At 39.5% G+C, this 27949-nt stretch overlaps 3 protein-coding genes across 7 annotated transcripts in view; 1 reads left to right on the top strand and 2 right to left on the bottom strand.

Annotated features, from left to right (window-relative positions):
• Positions 1–16459, bottom strand: part of pde11a (phosphodiesterase 11a) — a 36016-nt gene extending 19557 nt beyond the window's left edge. Inside the window, exons 1-7 of one of the 2 annotated variants that reach the window (XM_027291008.1) lie at positions 15305–16459; positions 14410–14568; positions 5597–5686; positions 4774–4914; positions 4067–4131; positions 2397–2529; positions 918–993 (exon numbers count right to left, since the gene is read on the bottom strand). In XM_027291008.1, coding sequence (XP_027146809.1) covers positions 918–993; positions 2397–2529; positions 4067–4131; positions 4774–4914; positions 5597–5686; positions 14410–14568; positions 15305–16096 — 1456 coding nt within the window. In that variant the 5' untranslated portion in view covers positions 16097–16459. The remainder of the gene's footprint in view (positions 1–917; positions 994–2396; positions 2530–4066; positions 4132–4773; positions 4915–5596; positions 5687–14409; positions 14569–15304) is intronic. The other variant, XM_027291009.1, reaches the window with a different exon arrangement.
• Positions 16460–17497: 1038 nt separating this feature from the next.
• LOC104924425 (cytochrome c) lies at positions 17498–20064 on the bottom strand. The gene is made up of 3 exons (XM_027291311.1): positions 19919–20064; positions 19146–19326; positions 17498–19028 (listed from the first exon to the last, which is right to left on the bottom strand). Exons 2-3 carry the CDS (start codon positions 19315–19317, stop codon positions 18883–18885), a joined length of 318 nt encoding a protein of 105 aa, XP_027147112.1. The 5' UTR covers positions 19318–19326; positions 19919–20064; the 3' UTR covers positions 17498–18882.
• A 5942-nt stretch (positions 20065–26006) lies between these two features.
• The window catches only part of osbpl6 (oxysterol binding protein-like 6), a 38318-nt gene continuing 36375 nt past the window's right edge, over positions 26007–27949 (top strand). For all 4 annotated transcript variants that reach the window (XM_019274203.2, XM_019274205.2, XM_019274204.2 and 1 more), the window contains exon 1: positions 26007–26310. The gene's annotated coding sequence lies outside the window, so the exon portion shown is untranslated. The remainder of the gene's footprint in view (positions 26311–27949) is intronic.

Genomic DNA, 27949 nt, shown 5'->3' on the forward strand with positions numbered 1-27949 from the left:
AAATGCACTTACACCTACGCAAATAAAAGCGTGAGTACACGCGGACATCACACACAAGCACACACACACACACACAGCTCTTAACCAACCATCTGCGGCAGATATGCTGATCACTTTGCACTCAAATAAAACTAATGACTTCCTGCGTCAGATCTCAGTGGACCAAGTGGAGCTGCTCATCATTGCCCCTCCCTTGCAATATCCAACACCAGAACCAGACGAGAGATCAATGATTTATCAGAGTGTCAGTGCGGTGTGTCGGCCTGGGACTGGTTCACGCACCAACACAAAGCGCAACACAACACACACAAAGCACACAGCCAGAAGGAGGGAACTCCACCTCCGTGTGCGGAGCGTGGATCTAATCACGCACATGCAGCCTCAGCTGAACACATGCTCCACAAGCCCCCTGCTGTATACTGTGCACAAAGATCTTAGACCTACATAAACGAGTACATGTGAGTGCTACGTGATTTTAGTGCTGATATACATTTCCATCATAGATATGGACACTATATGGCCAAAAGTATGTGGACACTGTGTCTTTTGGTTGAGATAAATCTCAATGCTACATCATACAGTTATGTTTTAGATTGTTTTGTGGGACATCTAACACCTTTGAACCGGAAGCCAGCAGATGCAAGGCAGGCTTCATCACCCAACCCTCACTAGTGCTTTTGTGGCTGAAATCCCTGCAGCCAGGCTCTCAAATCTTGTGGAAAGCCATCCCAAAAAGGTTGGACGCTGTTACTGTAGCAGATTAATATCTGTGGTCTTTAAATTAGACAATCACACGAGCATAATAGTCATATGTCCATATACTTTTGTCCATATTTTTTTTAACAGAAGTTGAAAAATGATTCATGTTTTGCATACATCAAATACATTCAAGAGAAAAAACAAGTGTGTCAACTTACCAATGATTTGGTGATTGCTGTTCCATATAGGGACACAAAGCACAGAGCGGATGTGGAAGTCCGAGAACTGGTCTGCCTAAAATAAGAGTGTAAATACAGTATACAATGAGGTTCATCATCCAGCTGCATAAAATATTTTTTTTGTAGTTTTCATAGGACTGGGTATTGAATCTCAAAACATTCAATCCAAACTTTCTCATATCACAAACATCACCTCCAGATCTGACGTTTTATGGCCCAAACAATGAATTGATTCATCAGAAAAATTACCGGCAAATGAATCAATTACATTAGTTCACTTGTTCTTTAATCTGCTTTTTTCAATTGCAAATAGTTTTTTAAATATGTTAATCTTCTTAAAAGAAGGATACTGAAAGAATGTACCTGTAAGTATAATAATAGCTCCCGTACTGAAAGATTTAAAACGATACCCAACTCTCTAGTATTACATTATATTTTCACCACTGGTGTATTAACTATGCGTACATGCCTCACCTCTAATGGAAGTAAGCCATGGAAATATAGGACTTGCAGCATACAGTGTACAGTAAGAAGTCTCGAGGCCCTTTAAAAGCGAGAAGCCGCAAGTTGCCGCCTCTATTCATTTCAATGAATTTACGCCCAGTACACATTTTCCATTTTTCTGTCACTGCTGCTTACGGTTGACCGTGTCAATTTTTGCTGCTTGCAGCTGGATGCAGAGTCGACTGCTATGCTAGCTGCTGTAGGCTGTTTTAGGTCTGTGCAGCATCAGCAGAGGCTGCTTTGAAAGGGCCTTTATCCTACAGAGATCAATTAACAGCTGACACAATGGGAAAATGGACTATATGTAATTTCTCATCGTGTGGTGCCAATAAAACATGTTTTAATGTTGGTTATATAAAAAAAAAGAGTACTAAATCAAAGGTAACTGGACTTGTTTGGTCTTAAAGATATTTTGTAGACGCCTCAACAGCTCCATTGACTGGCGGCTATTTTAATCTTCACACGTGAATTAGTCCTTAAGGTCACATGGCTGGTCCATTTAATAAAGGTGTGAATTGTTATGAAACCATCTTGTCTTGACATTCAATCTTGAATTGAATGTCAAGACAGAAATGTGAACTCGGACGTTACATTCCTACGTCAACTTCGTCCTTCATTTCTGTTTCAAACCATCCGTCTGCTCATCAAAAGGTGTGCTTACAATGCCATCGTGACATCCATCGCTCCCCAGGCAGTTTCACAGCCATTAATGAATCCAATGTGACCTTATTGACTCATGTCTGACACCAACGTGTGAACATCCCATAGAGCTTTAAAATGCCTGGGACTCCACACTAGTCAGTGGAAGCGAGGGATCGGTGGTAAAAACATCTACAGCACCAAACAGTAAGGCTAGTTTGGATCGAGGTCCTTTAGAAATACTATGACCTGGATGATCCTCACAGGTGCTTACACCGGTTTTACAATGATGTCAGATTTGAAAGGTGTGTTTACCTCAGCGTCGAAGCGAGGATCTTGATAGGCGTCGCTGATGTTCACGGGCAGTCCTGTGGATGCTACCAGCTCTGCAATACTGTTGTTGATGAGCCAGTCTGAGTAAGACGATTTCTCCATGCTGTCTTTGAAACTAGGTTCAGAAAATAAGAGGGGAAGGTGACACAAGGAACAGAACTGGAAGAAATGGTTTCTCTATGAAAGGTTTCATTCAGGAAAAAAACACCCCCGTAAACTAGTAAAAAAAAAAGGTTTTATCCTCCTTCACACTTGAACTGCAAGCTTGCAAAAGGCCTTTCTAATTCCTCCTCGTGGTCTCCTCTTTTACGTTGACTTGCGTTTAATGAACTTCTCATGCAGTAGATATCAGTAAGCTTCTCCTGCAGATTATGAAGCAATGAAAAGTTAATTGTGTGATTGTCTTCCTTATTGCCAAACGCCCCCACACTCTGCCATAGAAACACCTGCATCTCTGCGCAGACTTCCCATTCACATTAATTGCGGTGGGCTGTCGCTGACTTTTTTTTTACCTTCAAAGGCAACGAGGTAAATGTTCGACGTGGCTCACTTTGTCTTTCAAAAATTCGAATAAAGATGGAGAGACACCGATGTCGGATCTTTTGAATCCCTTTGATCTGGTGATACGACTGTGTGTGGATGTGAAACCCCACAGTGCGGCAGGGAAATAAACCTCACGGGTGTGACGGCAAAGATGCCTTACCTCCTTTTTCTTTCTCGCTCTCTTCATTCTCTCTGTCTCTTCCCTGTCTCTTGTCTGTCATTTAGCTGCCACAGACACACTAGCAGCACTGTACACTCGCTCAACATTATCCTCCCCATGGGGGCGGCTGGGGGATTGTGAGGCACATTAGAAATCCTACAGTACGCTCGCCTTTTGACACCAAATTTATTCACTTAATTACACACATAAATCTTGCACAGCAGCCCTTGTTATTCAGATGTGAACCTTTAGGATGACTCATGTCATCAAAGAGATATTGTACTTCACTTCAGCTCGCTTTGAAATGTGTAGTTTTATCCTCGAAGTCACAATTTGACAATTTCTTTAATATGTGAACCCAGAAACACAGATCAGTAGGGAGCGTGTTTAGCCCAAACTAAATTGGCCAGTCGAGCAGACCGACATTTCTTTGATTGCTACTAATTTCCTACTATTGGTATTTCTTGTGTTTTTATTTAATCACTGCTGCGGTTATCACTACTGCCTTGAAGTGACCGTATCAGTTATGGTATGTGCAGGACTCCAGAGATAGTTTGTCACCCTTTCAGCGTTGGTTTTCATCCATAAACATCCCACACAATATTAAGCCTCTCTTTCACCACTCTGCCATGCCTAGCAGTGGAAAGAAGCAGCAAAACCCAATTAAGTAGGGCTCCTACAGTATGCCTTCTATCCAGAATCAGCATATTACTCCCACAGCACTACAGAATATTCATTTTTTTTTTATACTTCCCTTATTTTTTTTTTGTCCTTGATGGAAGCTTTATAGATTCAAACAAGGCTCTGCGCAGAATGTTACAGGTGCCGTGGTGCCGAAGGCAAACAAAGGTGGAGATATGACTGTTTTAGTGAAAAAGGTTACTGGCATTAGAAGTGGGAATCTATGTTTCTCAGGAGCGGGATTTTAACGTTGAAGCACCATACATACCTGCTTTCAGTGTCTGCACTACACTTAGGGGACAGTAGCTCAAAAGACTTGGTGAACTTCACCACCTGAAAGATTTCAAAAGGTAAGACGTCACTGAAGCTCTTGGGGGGGGAAAATTGCACAGAGATACACAGTATTCACTGATAAAGATCCAGGACATGCACAAACACAGTGGGTACTTAAGAACAAGTACCAGTACAACAATGCAAAGCTCCCGTGTTTTATATCCCACTACAAATGCGTCATCAGCAAAATGTACCCAAAGAATAAAAAGTAAAAGTACTCGTTCTGCAGTAAAAGTGCTCTCGACCGTGTAAGCAGCATTTTCCTGTTGAAGCTGCTAGTTTAGTCCTGTGATTTCCAAACTAAGGGTCAGGCCCCTCGAAAGGGTCACAAGATAAATATGTAACGAAAGAAGACACAAAAAATACACATCCTATACAGTTCTATACTCTTTGCTTTGTTGTGAAATATTGGATAATTTGATTTGGGCTTCAGTTATTTAAATAAAACTATGTGAGAAGGTGAAATTGAAATATTTCTCTCTCAAATGTTGTGCAGTCATGTAAAATAGCAGGAAACTGGAAATACTGAAGTAAAGAACATGTACCTTGCATAATACGTCAGTAAATATACTTTGTTTCTTTCCACTGCTGCACAATTGTACAGGCAGACACATACAAAGCAGAGAAACAAAAAAAAAGTACCGGTGACTCAATGTCCTCCAGCAACTGAACAGAGCAGCGCTCGCACTTTAGCAATGTCTGGGCACGGTGCATGATCTTCCTGACAATCTTCTCCAGGTCAGTCTGCTCCTCAAACAGGTCATTTACTACCTCCAAGAGTGCCTGAACACCAGAGACAGAAAAAGATACCACTGCCATTACTCCCAATAATCTGAACCACACGCTGCTGTAAAACCCACTAAATAAGAAATCTGTCATCAGGTAACAGTGAAGACCCTTTAAATAAAGATGTTTTGCCTCGCTCAGCTGTTAGACCACGATTATTATTATTATTATTATCCTTAAACAATAAACCAACAGGATGATATAACTTGATTAGTTTCCCCAATAAAAGTAAATTAGGCCCTCTATCTAAGGCAGTGCCAAACCAATTTAATACACAAGCACATAAAAATCATACGGTGTAAAAGGAGCTCTCCTCATTTCTCTCCTCTGTTCTCTGAGCTGTGTTCTCATTATGTTCTCTTACATCACAGATCAATGTGTGACATGAATTAGTGCATCTCTTAACATTCCCTCGGAGATTTAGATCATGGACCAGGCCCTAGTCTGGATGCCGGCCCATCTCCCCCAGCCCCCCCTACTACAGCTCCAGAGAAAAATGTCCATGCAGGGCTGCATGCTGCTCTGTGATCCCCCACTGCAGTGGCAGCAAGTGGGCTGCAGCTGATCAATACTCAGCCTCGATGTCAGCATCAGGAGAGGGGGGGTAATGCTGATCCTAGGAATGGGGGTGGGTGGGTGGGGTGGGGGTTATTATCCTGTTTGGCCCTGTGGCCCTTACCCGGCTCCTGTCATACTCCTTCCTTGAGGCGGCGAAGAGCTGGGCATTGGAGATCGCAATACCACAGAAAGGCAGGTACATCTGCAGTACCTGTGGACAGATTGAACATATGCACACGTCTGTAAGTCATTTATCACAGATGGTGCCTAAAATTAGAGTTATTATATACACACTTTTCTCTTGAGCTGCCCAAGAAATCCACAACTTTAATGGTCACTGAAATGCAACAAGTATCTTTCACATTGTTTTCAGATATCTTTACCCACCAGTAGCACTAGCAGTAGTGTTTTTAGAGTATAAGTGGGTCCCTGGGTGGGTTTTGTCTCTATCATGCACAAGCAACGCAATACACAGTCCTGCAAAAGGTTTACCGCTATTCCACTCATCTCCAGACGGCTGTAACGCACAAAGAGGCACAGAAATGAGTCAACAAAGGCAGGGCACTTTTAATGTTGCAGCCAGTCCCAATTCACTATAAAATTAAAGCTGTTTGGAAAATAAAGTAAACACAAAACAAATTGTAAATGAGTGATATTTTCATCCGAGAAAAACTTACTGTTTGAATCGGAACAAATAAGAAATTGTCTTTCATTGGCATCATTACTTGCTGGGACAAATAAATCAATTCAACTGACATTTTACCATTTGACTGAATAGTCTGACTTCCCGTGCCTTGGGCTAATAACATAAATTCCTTATTTCACTCATATTTTCTTCACATAAATAATGTAATCACTTGATGTGGCCAAATGACTGGAGTTAATGTGTATCCTGAAATCGAATCAGCGTCCTCGCTAGTTTGGAATCGAACTACATTTCTTTCTTTCCTCGCCGCTGTTCGATTCATAATGAACATCAATATGCAAGCGCATTCTACAGCGGATGCAGAGAGAGAGAAAGGTGGCTACAACTGCACGGCGTTAAGACGACGAGCTGTGATGTGAATGCACAGGTTGGATTCTATACGACTACAATCACCTCACAAGCGCAGCCTTATCTGAGAGACACTCAGCCCCCATAACATGGAATCAATAGAATTTAGGTTGTGTGTTTTCTTACTCTGCCTCTTTGTTTAGTTATCTATCTTTAGCATCTGGCTGCTGTGTAAACAATACAATCAGTACAACAAACCCACTAATATTTACCAGGCTTCAGTTCGCCCTGAGGGTAAGGACACTACAACAATACATGAATGGGAAGTTACTCAGCTGTGGCCGCTGATACGGGAATATCTGTTTCACCTTTTAGAAAAAGATAATGTATCATCAAATGAACACGTAAAGAACAGAATCCTATATCACAGTGTCGATAAGCGAAGCTTGTACCTACTCAGAAAATGTTTTTTAAGGTAGTCCACAGCCTTGAGTTAGACGTTTCTTGACGTCATGACGTCAAGAAACTGAAAGACTAGTATTTATATTTAGGATTTAGGATTTAGGATAGCTTATTTTATTTAAAATAATATGAAACCATATTTCAGTATTATACATTTGGAGCTTCTTCCGTGCTCTTACAATTGATTCATAAATTCCCATGACAACTTGGCAACTCTAATTGCCGGGGTCATGATAATTGTAGACCTAAGGATGGCATCACAGACTGGAAAAGGTTGAGAAACTCTGCTCTAATTGCTGCAATTTCCCTTTACAATCAAACAGGTCTCACGGGTTAGCTACATATGTTTAATTTCTAAGCCTGCATTTCAAACGGTGGCATGGCTGATGTCTGAATTCAAAGAGCATGTTGGCAATAGTACGAAAGAATGAGGAAACATACGTGCAATGCATGTTTATGCATATAAATCAGGCTACAAATGAGTTTTGAAACATACAGTATGAGCTTTGTGACTGTGTGTGTTTGACTGGTTTTGTTTCTTGTGTTTTGGAGGATGCCAATGGAAATACACCATCAGTGTTTTTACCCTCAATGGTTGTAACTACTCACACAGCGCCATAAAAAACACATTTCTTCCGCTCTAGCGTGTCAAACTGATGCGCATACGATGATATTGTTTAGAATTAGGCTAAGTAGAAATTAAAATCATTAAATTAAAATCATTTCTAATCATTACGCGGCGTGAACTATTACTCTGTCATGGCTAATGAGTGAATTAACTCAATGCACTTCATTTAGTCATTATACATAATCAAGCACCTTATGTGGTTGTTTTCAGACATGGAAAACAGATGACGCCGAACAATAAGCTTGTATATAATGTTATTCCAGCTGTCCTGTGGAATTCTCTAATAATGATCTTCCAGAAAGACAGTGGCCATCAATAGCCCCAGCAGGAGCAGATTCATTAGCGAGCAGGACTTTGGGGATCTGGCTATGGATCTGCCTGTAGAAGCAGGCAAACCCAAGAAAAGCACTGCTCTCTCTAATTACATTCTGTCAGGCAGGCCATTATACAAGGTTGCATTACAAACAAGACGTTTTTGCCTAGAGACCTGTGGACTGACCAGTAAAGAGTGGTTTAATAACGAAACTAACTGGCCAAGGCCTTGGGGACACTCAGTTCCTCAAACCTCAATGACTTCCTTTTCTACAACTGGAATTTCATATGAGGCAAGCCAAGGGAAATTACATAGCCAACACTTTCTTTCTCCAATTACCCCACGAATAACAACTACTAGTTGATTTAAAAAGGCTGTTTTCACTTTGCATGTGCGGTAAGGTGAAACCGTTGTTGTCGTTCTGCCAAGAATTGTTCTCAGGAATAAAAATGAAGCGCTCCGTTTCCTCTGATATCATATGGGACTCCCTAGCTTGTGTCAGCAAAGCGCATAGCAGTTTTGTAAATACACTTAGCAATGATTGCTTCTTTTGAAGGCGATATCAAATATTTATGCAACAGGAAACTACACCTCGACAAATCTTACAAAGCAAGTCACTATAAATAGAAAAATAAATACCACGTAATAAAAGACACTTCACAAGTAATGAATGATCCTGTTTCCTCCCTTTATGCCACCATTTACAAATTAAAATTTCATAAGACCAAATTTAGCATTTAAAGTACACTGAAGTGACTGGCTGTAATTTATGGGAACTAATACAACTCAGCTAATAAACGCTGTACCACAACGGGAGTGCTGCTCAATAGCTATTATACATAAATAATTACACTCTACATATTTTAAGGTACACGGAAAAAAGCCAAGAGGCAAAGAGAAGTCACACCAACTAAGCAGTGGATGTTGCATCAGTGCAGTAACGTCAAGACTGATACAAAGTATGAAGTTTGAAGCCTTTCAAACTATAGTCACTCATTTGAGGTTTTCTTGTACATTGTAAACGTTGATGTTTCTTTGTTTTCTATCAATAATGAATTCTTCAAATTCAGTATAATGGAAATAGTACTGAGAAGATAAGAGCATTTGTTGAATAATAAAAAAAACAAAAACAGCACAATCTCACAACACAGATCAGCTTCCAGAGCTAAGAAAATCATTTCAATGACTTCACATGTAATGTAAAAGACTATAATCCTGTATATACATATACTATAAGAATATAAAGATTAATAAAGATTAAAATTGTCTTTATTTTGTCCCAAACAATGAGGTTGAGTTAGTCATTGAATTTATTATATAACACACTCAAAGATGCTTACAGATGCCAACACCATGTCCGAGAAAATGATCTGATTTACTAATCAACCATAGAGTGTAGTGTCACCATGTTTATTTATGTTGATTTTGCTGAAGGGTTTTATGTGGAGCTCCTAATTAATTAGTAATTAAGTAGTAATTTGTATTATTTTGTATGTAAAATCATCTCAATGTCTGACTCTCAAGATGATAAACTGCCTTAATGCCTGCCCATGTGCTGACTCTCAAGATGATAAACTGCCTTAATGCCTGCCCATGTGGAGACTTAAAGCACAATTAAGTGATATGACTTGAAAAAAACCTGTGTTCACAGCCCTCAACACATATACTTCCTTAAATCAATTTACAGCACATTTTTTGATATGCTACAGTATATCCAGAGATTCAAGACAACCAGCAATAATTATCTGCCAGATGTCTAGCTGTATCTGTCCTTGTTTTGTATCATGTTTACTTGTTTTGAGAGTTGTCCACTAAGATATCAGAATTTGTTCTGTAGTCAGTAGTCTTAAATCTCTTACTTTGGCATCCCGCAGGGTACAGTTTTGGGTCCTTTTCTTTTTTTCTTTTTTGCGTATTTAACTTGGTTGCAAAATACTAAAACAACGAAATGAAGTTAAAATGCGTACTTGTTGCTCTAAATAATCCAAATTATCCTGGAATTTCTTGAAACAAGGCGATATCAAAACCAGGATAAAGGGCAAAGAGTACAGTATTTGCCAGCAAAGATTCATGCATTCAAGCTCTCCATCATGCACTTAATCTGTTCCTCTTTCAGAGCCAAGGCAGCTTGGTCTGCCTTTATTGTTTCTGGTCCCTACTATACAGTGTGTCACCCGTATTCTTTACCCACATGTTGCAAATGTCACTGTTATATAAAGAACTTCTCAAGGAACCAGTTTAGTGTGATGCACTGTATGAATTTGATTTGATCTGATATCCTGCAGGAATGTATTAAAACCATGTGGCTCCAAGCTGAAATTGTGTTCGCTCCTCTTTAGCTTTAGATTTACATTGGGAAATTGTGTGAAAGTGGTTATTACAGTATTGCTTCGAGCCAATTTGACAGAGAGTTTGGCAGCCAGAGGGAGCACAGCGGTGAGGGGGAGAATGCTATTTGACAATCGACTCACAGAGATGTTAAACTATATTGGCAAATGGAAGCTACATGGGGGGACTCGCACCTTAGTCAGAGAAAATTCCTGAAAATGTCCTGAATAAACCATTTCATGTAAAATGTATTAAAATGTATTAAAAGACATGCAAATTGAAATCAAATCTAAATCAAGCTAATAAGGCGAGATGCAGAAGTAGCATGAGGTCAGCTTATACACTTAATAGCAATATTTCTCCATAGAAAATAATGAGACAATGCAATTATACATGGGTTGAACCATTACGGAGCTCCCCAAAGGACTCTTATTCTGCAGGGTAGCAACACAATATAATTAAGGCAGCATGGGACTTTAAACCAGTCATATATTGTGTTTTAATATCCTTTAAGGTTCAGGGCATAGAGAACGACATTTGTTTTAATAAAGGTCCAGTAAAGTCTCTGATGACATCTGCTATCGCCGTATCATTTAATGCTTTGAAAAGTGTGATACGTTTTCTTATTACAGGGTCTGCCATAAAAGCACAGCTGCAGCTGTGCTGTGCAGGGAGCTTACTGTGTTCTCTGACGCTAGCATTGCATTTCATTACTAATTCAGCTGTAGCCATCCCAAGCATTAGTGTGACGTTAATGCAACGTGAAACATGCTCAAAACATGGGAACGAAAAATTCCTAATCTGCGTCTATTGTGAACAATGGAGTCCAGAGATGTAATGTTTCACAGGAGAGCTCCAATGGATAAAAACATAAGCCTACCATAAATTTAAAAAGAAAAACTAAAGTCATTCGCTGCAGTGAAATCTCTAAAAACAAAAGCAGCAAAGAGGCTTAAAGCTACAATAAAAAAGAGGAAGTCGATGTATCGCTTGTCACCGCCTTTCTGCTACATTTAGTCAAGTGTGCCCGATGGATTGAACACGTGCTCCTTGTGTTCCTCTGATGACGGTAAAATAAAGTCAAATAAACAATCCTTCACAAACAGAGGATCAGCGCGAGATGTAACACCCCCACCCACTGTTTTGACTTATTATATTTGTACATTACATTCATTCATAGACATCTGTGTCTTTGCGTCTGTTGCAGCTGCCAACTTGACTGATCTGTTTACGGACTGAGCTGATACACAAAGGGGTAAAAATACTAAATAGTCATCCAACAGCATGCTCCAGTTCTCTTGGATATCATATATATGATTTAAAAACACAATATCTGTGGACAGATTAGAGCAACATCTCTCTTTTTTTGTACTGTTAACACATTCACACCTGGAACCTGCCTAGCACCAGTCCCATCCATTGGCCATGTTTTGTCTCCGTTAAAGCTTTGCGAGCATTCACAAAATCACATAAATAGTTACATCTAAGTAACACTAAATTAATGACTGACTGTCTGTCCCACTAGTCACACAGGTAAAGCGCTAACCAATTAGAGATTCTGAACAGCTTCCATAAAGTTGTTATTCTTAGTGGCGTTACAACAGGGTCCTTTTGAAGACACTGCCTTAGGAAAATTAGATGATGCTGAAAGACGAGCTCTGACCTAGCTAGAAACTGAGCAGTGAGACACTAGACTCGGGGCAAATATGCTACATGTCAGCCTGAGCTGACAGGATTCTTTAAATAATAAATATTATTTAGCAGTATGGACACTGGAACACGGCCAACAGTACCTGCTGTTTATCCGACAACAGATAATGAAGTTAGTGTTGCTAGTTTGAAAACAAAAGGATGCAAGAGGAAGAGACAGATGTGAAAGCGGAGCATGAGCGACATTCAAACTCTGAAGACAATATGTGACATTGATATCCATCTGTTCTGATGATAGCATTGCCTTTTCAGTGTTGACACTGAAAAGCATTACTGTCACAACACAATACAACAATGCAACACAAGGAAATCTGATTTAAAGATAAAATGTCACAACAAGCACAGACCAACGCACCTGACAAAACCGCTTTTAAGTTTTCATATAATATAAGTTCCTAATTCATCTGTGTAAGAGCAGTTTTCACTTTTCAGGAGGAACATGCACTTACGCTGAACTAACTAAGAAGCAATGCACTTTGAATTTACATAAATAAAGTTAAACTTGTTTTGTATTACTAAAGTAAACCCACATAGCAACTCTGGTAAAGATACTTTATCAATGTACTCTCTGATCATGAAGCATAAATCTAAAAATTATTTTTCTGGGTATCAAGATAGTACTCAAACAAAAACATAACATACCCTACAAGAAATAATGTATTTCTCTGTTAGACGTGAAGCCACTTATAAAAAATAAAAATAATGAAATATGCTTTTTTTTTAGGTTATTGTGAGAAAACACAATGTCATAATTTATTTTAATTTCTCTGATCAATGGAGAAAATTCTAAACCGAGGCATGAATCAGTGAAATTTTAGCCATCATCAGTCGTGATAATACAAATGCAAGGTCTGGCACTTGTGTTACAAGCAAAAGACAATAAATCACTCAAGTTCACATTTCAAAGCAAACGGAGCGATTGGTTTTAGGAATCTAAATCACAGCACACATCTCCAGTTTCTTCAGCAAGTTTACACAATGAAGCCAAAACCAAAATGGCAACTCAGTCCCACAATCAGGCCACAAACATGAAGAATCACCAACGAATAAAATGTTCCATAGCGTGAAAATGGACAATGGAAATCATACAAAGCGGATAAAATATGAGAAAATCCTCCCTTTTACTTCAGGAAAATCCATCTTGTTTTTATATGTCTGCTTTCAAACTCTTGAGTATAACAACATTGACAGCAATGAAAAATGACATCGCTCCAGCCCTGCTCTGCTTGTGTGCCACTAACACCACATGACAGAATTTGCCCAAAAAAAAAAAAAAGAGTAACATCCCTGAAATGCCACACATGAATCATGAAGCCTACGATAATTTTACTTCAGGCATGTTCCTTCCTCTGCACTATTCTTCACTTCACTCCGCTGTAATAATAATAACAAGACTAAGAGTCTGAAGCTTCACTAGCAGCTCTATAAAGCTTTACATGTGGTAACATCAGCATGACAACATGCTTACGAACTTTTTTTTGACCGGATGATGACGCTAAAGAAAAAAATCATGGTGGAGAAAATAAAAGTCAAATTTCATTGCACTTCATCCAACAGTTGCTCAACATTTGACTCAAGCCAGTCAGAAGATCACCAAAGTGACTAGGATGCACTTGCCAGGAACCCTGAATATCTGTCCCCAAATTTGGTGCCAATCAATGAGGTAGTCTTTTCACTTAAAGGTGGAATAAGCAATTCTACGTAATGTGATTCTAATCCAATACACCTTTTTTTCAAGTTCAGCGAATATCTCCTCGTAGTCTGCGCTGAAAGGAAATCTGGTGGTTGTAAACAGCTCTGACTCTGTAAATAGGAAAGAAAACAAAGTGGCTCGGACCGAGTATCGTGTGTCGTATTTGTGTGTCAGGTAACGTTAAAATTACTCGCACGCAGACATTCAGCCTACTTTCTGGTTTGCCAAGATACGCTGTTGTAGTGATGTCAGCTACAGCAGCAGGAGAGAGATGGCTCCTCTCTGAATGCAACTTTAACAACAGTTTGCTAAACCACAACACACCAAACATTAGTGACATTACTTGCTGTGTCGTTGGTGGCACTACATCATGGGATTGGATTTCCCCAGAATCCCTTACCCTACCTTTAAACCCAAAAATATCAACCTTGTGGTGGCGACAGGGTAAAGGTCACAGGTTTATTAGTCATGTTATGTATGCATGTATGTACAAAATGTGTTTTTATGTGAACCAACCAGCTGACACCTTTTATATCACCATAGGACAAATTCTGTTTATACACAAATTAGAAATAGCCTGAAGAAAAACTGTCCCAAATATTATTCTATCTGTTTCAGGCATACAAAAACCATGTGATGATGTGCAGAAACGACTGAGACGATAATAACTGGTTGTAAGTCAAGACAACAACATATCAGAATCAAACTAATCAGACAATTATCTTGATCTACACACACATGCCAAGCAGGCAACATGTGTGATCTTCACCCAGGATTTATAATCTCATCCGTGATAACGAAATTACCTTTTCGTCATCTTCAGTGAAGAGTGTCCCACTTGAAGACTTGTTGATGGCCTGAGCAACTCCAATGATCTCTCCATCACTGTTGCGAATGGGCATGCACAGGAGTGACTTGGTTTTGTACCCTGTCAGCTTGTCAATTTCATCACTGAACCGACGATCCTGCAATCCATGGGGGACAGCACAAAATGAAGACACAATGTAAGCACTTATTGCAAAAAAAAAAAAAGAAAGAAAAATGCAGCTTTCCCCCTTTTTACTTTCAGATGACAGTGCAGTAAAATGTACAACTCATCAAGACTTCATGTCATTACAGACAACAAAAAGTCCACAATAAAGGCAATATGACAGACAACAGCATCATTTCAGAACTGCTCTGTAAAACTTTGCCCTGATCCTGGACCTGCTCAGGTGTTTGAACATTAAAACTTCATTTATACTGTTGTAAATGTCTGTCCGACCATGAAGAAGAGACTCTGACTTCTCTTCTACACTATAAAAAGGAGCTAGTGGCATCATTGAGCAATTTGGTGTCTGTTTTCCAGCTTTAAAGTAATCTAGTATTGTCTTACTTTCTTAAAACCAATGTGAACACAACAACAGGACAGACTGACACCTCTTTTTTATTGTCTTATTTTTTTATCACTCTGTATTTTGTGGTGTGAATCTGGTTTGACACGAGCTTTGTCCACACTTTGACTCTTGGTGCTGCTTGCTTCCACACTCTCAGCTCTTTCACTTATGATCAATTAACTGTGACAGATACAATGACAGAGTGAAAGTAAATGATCTGCCTATCTGTCTGTGAGTCTCTCTCTCTCTCTCTCTCCCTCTCTCTTTTCTGTGACTCATGCAGATGCACACAAGCATGCATGCATGCACAAAGAGGAGCGGGCACCTGATAAGCGTCAGGAATGTTCACCGTCTCTCCGTGTTCAGCCACATATCCAATGATCCCTTTCCCCCACGGCACTTGAACTTCATCTGAATTCATTGAGGGTAAAACTGTGGTACCTGCGTGCACGTCAAAGAATTTGGACACTAGTGTCTTCTTGTTGCCCGTTCCCTCCACTAAAAACAAGGAGCACCGGTCTGCATCGACCATAATACAAACAAACACGAGGATTTTGTAGCTGAGACTCGTTAGATCCAAGTCGTTTGATATGTCTTTTACAAGCTCCAGGAAAAACTCTCTTTCGTTGTGTTCTTTGAGGTAATATTTAAAATCCACAGCTGTGGACGGGTACTGGGGGATGTTGACTCTGGACTCCAGCAGTGCGCTCAGTATGTGCGCAGTGGTCGGGGGTAGAGAGCTGGCTTTCCTCAGCAGAGCTCTCCTCCTCATGCTCGTCAGGGGCTCCTGGGCCCTGGAATTAACATGTTCGTCGTATGTCCTGTTGACATTGATGGCCTTTGATTTGGCGAAAGTTTTGCGCAGCTCCTTCTGCGAGGCTCTCCTTTGCAGACCATCACATTTGCTCGCCCAGCTGTCTTTGCACGCGTTGCTCTTCTCCTCTCTGGGCTCGGCTGCTGGAGCTGCAGCCGCTGGACTTTTGCTCGCCTGGTGATTTTTGAGCCATTTCTCCACCATGCTAGAATTCCCCTTTCTGTTCAGGTAGTCCTCGAATAACTCGGGATGCGAGTCCAGAAAACTTTCCACGTCAGAGAACACCATATTTGGCACTGCCATGTCTGTTCTTCAGATGGTCCTCAGTGAACCAAATCCATGAAGTCGCGCAGAGAAATATCATCTATGAGGCTTTACCGAGGGTTAAAGTAGAGAATCACATGAATACCATAACTTCCAAGATGCGTTATGCAGGAAACACCCCTGGAGCTCTGACTACATATCCAGTTTCCACTCTGCTCTGTGGGGAGAAGGATGGAGACTCCCTTTGCGCACCAGCATATTCCTCCACAGCATCTCCACGCCGTTCACTTCATTTAAAAAAGCATTAAAAGCGGATCTAAGCAAAGCAGTGGGTAAGCAAATTGGAGCTCGCGTAGATCATCTCATCAGCTTTGAAAAATCTCACCGAGAGCCACTACCGAGGCATCACCGTCGTATGGGTCTTCTTGTGTGCAAATGACGCTGGCTGTGGTTGGCTCGGTACCGCTGACGCTCGCTTCGTCACACAGACAGGAGCTCCGGGTTGCTTCAGCAGTCAGCCCTCTGGCCATTTGAACCGTTTGCCCTCCTTAGAGAGGCGCTCCAAGTATAATGATGAGGATGCTGAGAATTGTGATAATTATGGCAAATCTTTCTATCACCTTCCCAGCATGCGTAATGTATGATGCATATTATAGTAGACGGTATATAAAGATGTCAAAACAGTGAATTACAATGGTGGTCGTTTGGCCATTGATGATCATTTAATAATTAAGTGCTGCTCTATATTTATGAGGCTTCTAAAGAGCTAAAGACCCTCGTGTGGGTGGATTATAATGACATTATGCTTCAAACACACTGGATTCTTATGCATTCCTTAATATAACCAGGCTTTGGTGATGGTATGTTGGCTGACAAGAGTAATCACACCCAGCCTCTGTAACAGAAACTGAAACATGCATCTATTTCATCCCCCCAAAACTTTAGCATATGTGAAATCTGCAGTGGTTCAGTCTATTGGTTGGTCTATTATGTAACAACGACCTTTAATGGCAGGGAGATGTCAGAAAATCAAATTCCTTCATACAATATTATTAGTGGATTAGTGTGCAGGTGCGACATTTGAACGCTAGAGGGAGTTATACTCCACAATATGGACTGGAGATGTAGCAACCTGATGGATACACCTGTCACATGGAGACTGCTTTATCTCAATGAAACTTGAGAACATGTTTAAAAGTCAAAGAACAGCAGTGAGAAGTGCGAATAATTAGATTTACTCTGCACTTTTATCTGTATCCCAACATAAAGTCTTTCGTGGCCGAACAACCTCAAAGTATGTACAGGAGATATAAAATATGTACAAATTATGTACATAAGATATAGTCTATAAATTACTTGATAAGCAGAGGGAAGGGGTAGGAATACATGTGTACACATCCTGTAATATTTAATTTATTTTATTCAAAATAATATGCAGCATTTGTGATTTACATATTTACTTCCAAATCACAAAACAGACATTCAACAACCAAAGTCCAAGTAACCTCATTTAGAAGGACCCTGTCACATGACACAACAAACCAGTACAGTACTGATTGTGTGACTGAACTACACAATGCAAAAGACAAAATAATATTATCTGCTTCCACTTGAGGGGGAAGATTTACACCTGTGAACACCCTGACACATGTATGATACTTTAATTTTGGTTTGTGAATCTGCATGGACCCAAACTGTTCATGAGAAACCCCAAAGAAGAACTTTATTTGTAGAGCTCTTTTCTGAACAATGCTGCAAAGTGATTCACAGAAAGATAAAATATCAAATATCATTTTGAAATGAAATTCACAGAAATAAAATGTTTGTAAAAAAGCAAAAAAAATACTATTTTAAGAAGAGATTTAAAAGCAGGGGCAGATTTAGTAAGCCTAATATCAGGTAAGGTCATTGTACAATTTGGGGGCCCCCCCACAACAATTGCAAAAGCCAGATCACCTTCAGTCACCAGTCAGTCTGGAAAAGACCAGAAAGCCACAATCAGCTGATCTGACATGGTGCCACAGGCTCATAAAGGGTTAGTTAGGTTAATGGACTTTTTTTTAGACAAGTAGGGTCTGGTAGTTATGAAGTCTACATTGTTAACTGAGAAGCGATTTCAAATCGGAATGGGAAAATAAACAGGAACCCAATGAAAGGAGATCAGAACCGGCGATAATTCGAGTAACATCATTTTCAACAGAACGCAATAGAAGTAAACATGGACACTCCTACAAATATTCTCAGAGGTCAAGAAAGCTTTAATGTTTTAAATTTAACTATAGAATTGAAATACAACGGAACAACCTACTGGTCACCAAAAGTGGCCACATATTGACTTATTAAGAACATAATAAAAAAAGAAAATGTAGTGTCAATTTTATTTAACTTCCAAATTCAAAAATGTATTATAATAAACAGACTGTGAAGGTACTGGATTGTAAAAAAAAAAAAAAAAGGCACTCATTCTTCTTGGAACAGACAATTATTAAGACATTAAGATTTATAAAAACTACTGAGAAAACAAAACAAGAGGCAACGTAATACACAGCTTTCAGTCTCTACATTCTGCATACACAGTAAACAGAGAGGTTTAATAATACGTTAGAAAGTAACCTGATAAAACCAGGGGATATCTTTTACTCCACCACGATGGAGCGTCATACCAGAAGCAGAGGTACAGCTGTGGCATCACGCCAAAACCACTCAGATTGTTTCTCGTACTGTCTGATCTTTTTTTCTTTTTTCAAGAATTGAAAGAGTCCTTGGCTTCTTCAGCAGTTTGTTATGACAAAAAAAAAATGGAAAAGATGTTGGTGTAGAGTTCTTTATGATGTCGCAGACTTCAGGTATGCTATAAGATCGGCTCGTTCATTCTTCTTCTTGATTCCAGCGAAGATCATCTTAGTTCCTGGAATGTATTTCTTTGGGTTCTCCAGATAAATCATCAGGGTGTCCTCGTCCCAAACGATGCCTGGAGTGGAAACAGTGGAGAGTGTTAAAAGTCACACAGCAGAATTACCGTGAATACGCATGCACAGCAGTTACTTTCGCTTTTGTATCAAGATAATACACACGATAACATACACACCTTTGCTTTTGTTGGCGTCAGTGTAGGAAAATCCCTCTGCCTGGCCGGTTTTGCGTCCAAAGAGACCCCAAAGGTTGGGTCCAACCTTATGTTTTCCACCGTTCTCGACAGTGTGGCACTGGGCACACTTCTGGACAAATGCCTTCTTGCCTTTGTTAATGTCTGCAGGCATGGTTTACCTAAAAAAATAAATAATAACAATGTTATTAGGTTTACATTATTAAATATTCACCAACTTGAAATACATCCAGTGCAAAATCACATTCAGTTTGACACTTTCTTTCTTGACTGCTTTCGATTAATAACAGTTTCGGCCACATGGGGGCGTTAAGCGCTAGTTTCGCAACTCATGTGGCTCCAGGCATTGTTACAAAACCGAGTTAATTAACTTTAATCAACATGGTTCCTCTAATAAAAACACAATCATTACTTATATACGTTTATTATCTTCGTGATATGACGACCTCCAGAAAAAGAAAGTCACAGACAGGCCTAATGTAAAACTAGTGTAAAACAACAATACTGGGCAAAAAACCTATGAGGGAATATGTAATAAGTATCAAAAAGTATCGAAATAAAGTTTGATTGAGACATTTTCTTCTCAGCTCATCAGATAAAACAAGTTTTCTCTGTAGGAGAGGGCAGGACACCGGCAGACCACGTTGCTCGTTAAAAGTAAAAACCGGCAAAGACGAATTTAAGTCACATTAAAACATATTCCACAAACAACGACGACGAGAAAAGCTTCACATCTTCATGATAAGCGTCTTACCTTTTTCTTTTTAGATGTATCCAACCGACTTTCAGAGACTTCTCTCGGCCGCTTCTTGCGTCTTTCTGCCGGCTCAGACACCAACGTGCTGCTTTTTTCCTGTTACGTCGACAGTCAGCTGACCCGTTTCATCATCCTGGAGGTGTCGCTCAGTGACTCTGATCAAGTTGCACAATGAAAATGTTGCACAACCCCACGCGTTAACTGTCTTTTTATGAAACCATTACCACCTACAAACTGTAATCTCCATTGACATCTTAAATCTACAGAAACCAGATTGTAAAATCCTGTTTTTAAGATTAAAAATGTGTTTTAATTCAAGTTACAGCTAGTTGGGATTAACAATATCTACAAGTGTTAGAACATGTACTCATTTTTCTGTATTTCTGGACAACAAACAGCCAAGTGAGTGTGTGTTATGTTCTAATTATATACTGTCAATGTTTAATATACATATAATAATAATAATAATAATAATAATAATAATAATACATTTTATTTCATAGGCGCCTTTCTGTCACCCATAGACACCTTATAATAAATAAAACTAGACAGAAAATAACAGAAACAAACAAAAAGAACCATAAAAGTATCAAATTACAAGAATACTACATTAAAAACTGGTTAAAATAGGAAGATGCAATTGAATATAGTAAGAGTGAGTTGATGTTCCTTATATTTAAAAGCGCTTTTCTGGATACTCGAAGACACTGTACACTTAAAAAAAAAAGCAAAACAACATAAAACAGTTTAAAACACATTAGACTAAGATAAACTTTAAAAGCAATTTTTTTTTTAAAAAGGTGTGTTTTTGTAAGTGATTTGAAGGTGTTTATGTCTTATTGACTTTGAATTAAATTGAGACTTCAAAATAAACATTTTCAAGTTGTAAGACATTAAATATGATATCCAACCATTTCTGAGACTCACACAGGTGAGATGAGAAGACTTTATATTTACCTTTGCCAATAGACTATTACATCTCAGGTTACCTTTGTACATAATACAATCTCTCTGTGAACCCCATATCACATCAAATCAGATTTTATTTGTATGGCCCAAAGTCACAAAGTACAATTGCCTCGGAGGGCTCTGTCCTTAGACCCTCGGTTCGAGTGAGGAAAAACTTTTAACAGGGAAAAAAGGTGGAAGAAACCTCAGGAAGAGCCACAGAGGAGGGATCCCTCCCCCAGGATGGAGAGACGTGCAACAGATGTCACAAACATACTGTACAATTACAATTAATGATAAAATGATTACAGTAGCAGTGGAACCTGAGATAGAGGTAGAGAGACACAGATGCACAGGAGCAGCAGCAAATCATAAACTAACTATAAACTGTAATGGAGATAAGGCAGCAATAATGACAGTAGTAATATGTGTAGTGGACGTCATGCAGGACCACAGCATATGAACTGTGTGTGTGTGTGTGTGTGTGTGTGTGTGTGTGTGTGAAAACCCCAGGAGTTTACCAGTTTCCAAGGAACCATGCACAGTACACACTGATGAGCACCAAGCCATCACAAACAACATCATTGCTCTCTTGCAAACTAAATACAAGTCAGTGAATCAAGGCTCCAAGGCCTGCACAGTTTAAGTGTTTGATGCGTTCACTGACACTTCAGTCAACTTATCACCGGCTGCGTTTCCTTCCTGCGCTGCTTCTGTATTTGATGGTTATTTGACTTAAGCATGACGGATATCCTAATTACACTCAAATATTGACACTTGTGTGTTTAAACAGTAACCGTGCACTCTTTTGGACCTATCGCGAGAGAGCTGTGCGTCTCACATCGTGACGTGTCAAGTATTCGAGTAGTTTCCACCAGCTTCTGTAACGTTACTATGAGTTTTCTCACACGGTGTTATGTCTGAACAGTCGAAATGTGCTCACATGGTTTTATAATTTAGGTTATAAGTTAAAAAAAAAATATATAATACCTATATTTTGGTCTGGTGTTTCGGTTTAAAGGGCGACCGTGTTAACTGGGGACCTTCAGCCGAATGGATCTGTGGTTGTCGTGGTTACGACTTCTGTTGAAACAGGATAAATATTAAACAAGACATCAAAGACGAACCAATTATGTTTTATGGCATTGTAATGTTAATAAATAATAACTAAACACAAAGACACTCACGAGAATAACGACGCATCTTCATGTTTTCAACAACTGTCGTAACTACGACAACCGCAGACGGTCGCCATTTAAAGGGGTCGCTTTTTAAACCGTAACACCGGAGAGTAAAACTCGAGTCTCCCAGTTGTTATTTTAAGAAAAATAACTCGCTAAAGCTCTCATGAGACTTCTAATGGTGGTAGTATGTTGTTGGAAGACTTCCAGTCAAACTCACTGCAACAGTGTCCTGTCCGGTAGGCTCACCACTGGCTTTACAGAGTTAAAGAGAGCAACGTGGTGTCCTCTTTCTGTCCACCTGTGGAGTCTAAATCCTCTAAATAGAGAACATTTCTCTACAGACATGAAGTTAACAGATGTGATTTGACTTTATTTTATTGTTATATGAACCTTTCATTTAAAAGTCATGGACATAATATATAGATGTTTATATAAAAGTAGCAATGTATACTATAATAGAGCCTTTTCACAGCAGACACCTTGACATGACATTGTAAGGTAAACACAGGTGTTACCAAGTGATACTAATTACGGCTTAGTTCCATTCAGATCAAACAGAGTCAGGATGCCGCTGTGGTGCATGCTGGCTGCTATACATGGAACAGAAACTTAATTAGTATTATTGAATACCCCTGTGTTGTATTTCATGTCAAAACAGCTGCTGTACATTGTACTACTACAATCTCAGAAGAACTTTGGGCATAACAGTATATGGTATTATACAATTATTCTTATCATCACTTACAAAGACCCTTAAATAAATGCAAACACTCATACAGTAGAATTCAATACTGTAGATAAGCGAATGTACAGTGTAATATATTCAGTATACTGCTATATGGAGTCCAGTTGGACTTGACTGCCATCATGCAATAACAGATATTTGATGTATTATTTGCAACAAATAGTACATAGTACTGATAGCTCCAAAGCAACATATTATGCATTGGCTAATGCCTGATTAACATCTCTGTCAGACTGTTAAATTTAAATTTGCTGTGAGCTATCAGTCCAGTGTGCACACATTTTTGAACCAGCACCCGTAGCAGTAACCTACACTCTGCACACAAAATACATTCTCCGTTCCCAAGCCTCATATCTGATTCAGCGCTAATGCAAAATTATAAAATGCCTGTATAATTTCCCAGTTGGTGTTTAGATGTGCAGGCTTTACACATAAAATTACAATTAGAACTTAAAAAGTGGGATTCATTAGTGAGTATGTAAGCACATTACTAGCCAGAGGGTGCTGATAAAAGATAGAGCAAATCACAAAAATCACATTATTGGGTGAAAACATATAAATGGACAAAATAAAATTCCAACAGCTCAATAAGAACTACATTATTTGCTTTAATGGTAAACACCATACTTTTTCTATTTAATTAAACAAAAAGTGCGTTGGCATCAATTTGTGTTTAATTCACTGTAGATGAAGAAAAGACAACACCACATATACATAGAAAATTACATATTATACTCTGTCAATAAAAAATAGGTTAATAAATAGAGATAATACTTACATGTACTGTATGTTGCTGTGTAAAAATGACCTCCTGGGTGGTTAGACTCTGACATCAGATGTGTAAGTGGGACAGTAAATGTATATTGACAGTCAGAGTTGCTAAGAATCAAAGGTTCATAGAAGAGTCCATAGGAAATGCTTGGGGTAATTTTTTGCCCCTCTTATGGAAGACTGGGGTAGTGATACAAAAACTGCAATTTCTTAAAATTAATTAAAATTATTTTTATAAAAATGCAAATGGCCTCATGTCACAAACATGTTTTATGAGGAATTCCTGGAATATGAAAATATTTAAAGTGTTAATTTTAAAGATTTTGAAGAATAACAACCCCTGGGGTCATTTTTGACCCCACTTACATTGACATTAACAAGACCAGAGAGATGGTGATCGACTTCAGGAGGAAGAAGACGCCTTCACAGCCACTACGGATCAGAGGAGTGGTGAGTGGTGATTGACAACAGACTGGACTGGAAATCTAACACAGAGGCTGTGTACAAGAAGGGGATGAGCAGACTCTACTCCCTGAGGAAGCTGAGATCCTTCAACGTGCGCAGCAAGATGTGGAGATCTTTTTACCAGTCTGTTGTTGCCAGTGTCATCTTCTTTGCTGTTGTTTGTTGGGGCAGCAGCCTACGAGCCAGCGACACCAACAGACTTGATAAGATCATCAAGAAGGCTGACTCTGTTCTTGGACTCTAGACTTGAGTCTCTTGAGACTGCGGTGGAGAGGAGGAGGCTGAATAAACTGTTATCCATCATGGACAATGAGCAACACCTTCTCCTTCACACAGTGGACAGACAGCAGAGCAGCTTCTGCCACAGGCTGCTACAGCTCTGCTGTCGAAGAGACAGACACAGGAAATCTTTCCTGCCACATGCTATTACACTGTATAATAACAGCTACAAATTTACACACATGCTATTACACTGTATAATAACAGCTACAAATTTACAGTCACTGCACATTTCTCCTTTCTTACTTTGCACCAAATCAACACTGCCAAGTTGCTGTATATACTTTTGTACAATATATTTTATTTACTATTGCTATTTGAATATTTTATCCTGTATAGTTTGTTCTTTATATTTTTATTCTTATGTTGTCTGACCCCAAGCATTTCCTATGGACTCTTCTATGAACCTTTGATTCTTAGCAGCTCTGACTGTCAATATACATTTACTGTCCCACTTACACATCCGATGTCAGCAGTCTAACCACCCAGGAGGTCATTTTTACACAGCAACATACAGTACACGTAAGTATTATCTCTATTTATGAACTTATTTTTCATTGACAGAGTCAGAGAACGCACTTTTTGTTCAATTAAATAGATAAAGTATGGTGTTTACCAGTCATTAAAGGAAATAATGTAGTTCTTATTGAGCTGTTGGAATTTTATTTTGTCCATTTATATGTTTTCACCCAATAATGTGATTTTTGTGATTTGCTCTATCTTTTATCAGCACCCTCTGGCTAGTAATGTGCTTACATACTCACTAACGAATCCCACTTTTTAAGTTCTAATTGTAATTTTATGTGTAAAGCCTGCACATCTAAACACCAACTGGGAAATTATACAGGCATTTTATAATTTTGCATTAGCGCTGAATCAGATATGACGCCTGGGAACGGAGAATGTATTTTGTGTGCAAACAGAGTGTAGGTTACTGCTACGGGTGCTGGTTCAAAAATGTGTGCACACTGGACTGATAGCTCACAGCAAATTTAAATTTAACAGTCTGACAGAGATGTTAATCAGGCATTAGCCAATGCATAATAATATGTTGCTCTGGAGCTATCAGTACTGTGTGCAGAACTTTGGTCTGGCTTTTGCATTTTGTTGCAAATAATACATCAAATATCTGTTATTGCATGATGGCAGTCAAGTCCAACTGGACTCCATATAGCAGTATACTGAATATATTACCCTGTACATTCGCTTATCTACAGTACTGAATTCTACTGTATTAGTGTTTGCATTTATTTAAGGGTCTTTGTAAGTGATGATAAGAATAATTGTATAATACCATATACTGTTATGCCCAAAGTTCATCTGAGATTGTAGTAGTACAATGTACAGCAGCTGTGTTGACATGAAATACATGTACATGTAGTAATGTGCTTACATACTCACTAATGAATCCCACTTTTTAAGTTATAATTGTAATTTTATGTGTAAAGCCTGCACTGTAATTTCCCAGCTTGGGATAAATAAAGTCTATCTATCTATCTATCTATCTATCTATCTATCTATCTATCTATCTATCTATCTATCTATCTATCTATCTTATGCATCTAAGGGTTAATTGTCTACTACTCCGACTCCGGTGTTTTGCGTGACTCCACGCCTGGTTTTGCGTGCATCCCGCTCTTTCTTCGCTCGATCCACTCCTGCGGTTCCTTCCCGCTCACAGCAGATCTTGCTGCAGGGAGGAGCGACCGGAGAGAGAGAGAGTGCAGCTGAGCCGAGGCTGAGCATCACAACCCCGCATTCAAGGAAACGGGCAAACGCAGCACTTTTTTTTCTGTTATTTAATTTTTATTTTCTGTTTACTTTCCATAAGGTTGTTGCACACCTTCAACGCGAAAGAAATCCTCGATGTGGAGCTTTATGGAGGCCGTTTGTCTCTAAAAGGAAAGCTGGGAATCTCTTAACCCAGTCAAGGGAGACCCCTCCAATTGTTTCCTGCGCCAAGAACTGTAAAGACATGATCATTACACCGCATCTGTGGTAAGGCAATGAGCTTTCTCTTTCTCTTTCAGTGCCAGTCATGCATGTATGTATATGCAGAGAGAAAACCACCGTCATACCAATGCTGTGTTGCAATAAGGTGCACAGCCCCTGCTTTTGGTATCCACACCGAGACCCCAGCATCTCATCCTTTTGTATTTGCATCCTGAGTGATTCACCGAGGACCAGTCAGACATTACCACCTAGCCTAGCTGCTGCTGCTGCCTCTGCTACAGGGATGAGATGACCCTCCGACCGTGCATCATCATCATCATCATCATCATCATCATCATCAAGACATGCATGTCCCAGCAGCACCATGCATCCAGGAGCCCCTATAAGAACATGCATGTTGTGGTGATGAGTAAAAAAAAGCAGCCAGGCGGTGCCAACTCAACTGTTCACTGACTTTGATGATATAAACGTAATGCGTCACTGACATTATTCACCTTTTTTTTAATTTATTTTTTTAAATAATTGAGCTTCACAGTGTTACACAACACGCACCTCACATATTAAGAGAGTCTCATTGATGGACACCATCTCCACTCTCTCACATTGCATTGCACACTCATGATGTTGTCAGTGTTGTGTTGAGAATGCCAACTCATTGAAAGTTAGCCAACTTCACAATATCACTCTGCCGCCTTCTTCAAACTGAAGGTCAGCCGGTGACTTTGCAGTTGTTTAAAAACCCCCCCCACATAAATTAAAAGAAGAAGCACGGGGGGACTTGAATAGCTCGATGCATTTGTAGCTTGTCACTGGCCACGCTTTGTTGAATAGATGTTGCTTTGATCAGCACCACATGATTGATTTTCTGATGTATTTCTTGGCCCCGGGCCGGCCTGAAGAACCCTCAAAGCTGAAGGTGTCCCCGTCCCGTTTAGATGAGATGTTATTCGCAGGGGGCTTATGTGTCTTATCCTTTTTTGATTAGAGGGAGAAGCAGACGAAGCAGAGGCCAAACCTCGCTTTGATTGCACAAAATATTGGATTCAGATTCAGTCTTTTGTCATTAATATTGTCAGTCAGGAATAAAAGCAGATAATTACTCCTGCTGACTCATTTTAAGTTCATCGCAAATTAAAGCAGGCTGATGCTAATGTGTGGTGTCATTAGCTCGATTGGTTCTTGATGTATTTGTTTTCAAAACAACACGATGCCTGACTTTTAGTTCCACAACAAAATCCTGTTATACCTTTAATTAATTAATAATTTCTGCCAAACTCCTTTAATTAAGCCAAACATCTAATATCCGTTGGCGTTGCTCTGACACATAAACTGTTAAGGACTTTGCCTCAGGTGAGATACAGCATAAAGGCAACAACTTATTGGATCTGAACATGATTCGGTGCCAACTTCCAGCTCTACAGTTCCAGATATGGGCAGCACGAGTCAGTCAGTACTTCAAAAGTATTGCACTGTAATACCAAGCTCTACCTAGATGATGTAATGTGTGCAGCACAGGATAAACTGGCTGTGTCCAGTTAGTGGAAGTCTACTTTAAAGAGGTGCTCACAGTTTCTAGATCTACACCCATTTAGCCGACTGTTTTTGCACGCCCAGGTAAATGGTCAAAACAGTTGCTGCGCTGATCGATATGCATTATTAGCCAGTTGTAAATTCGGATAGTTGT

The sequence above is a fragment of the Larimichthys crocea genome, chromosome XVIII, assembly GCF_000972845.2.
Source record: "Larimichthys crocea isolate SSNF chromosome XVIII, L_crocea_2.0, whole genome shotgun sequence".
Taxonomy (NCBI): Eukaryota; Metazoa; Chordata; class Actinopteri; family Sciaenidae; genus Larimichthys; species Larimichthys crocea.

What these genes read in the sequence shown, in the direction of transcription:
- LOC104924425 (XM_027291311.1), bottom strand. Translation starts at nt 19,317, where the DNA reads ATGCCTGCAGACATTAACAAAGGCAAGAAGGCATTTGTCCAGAAGTGT. An exon ending in TGACGCCAACAAAAGCAAAG is followed by an intron (nt 19,029 to 19,145) that starts GTGTGTATGTTA and finishes TTTCCACTCCAG; the next exon opens with GCATCGTTTGGGACGAGGAC.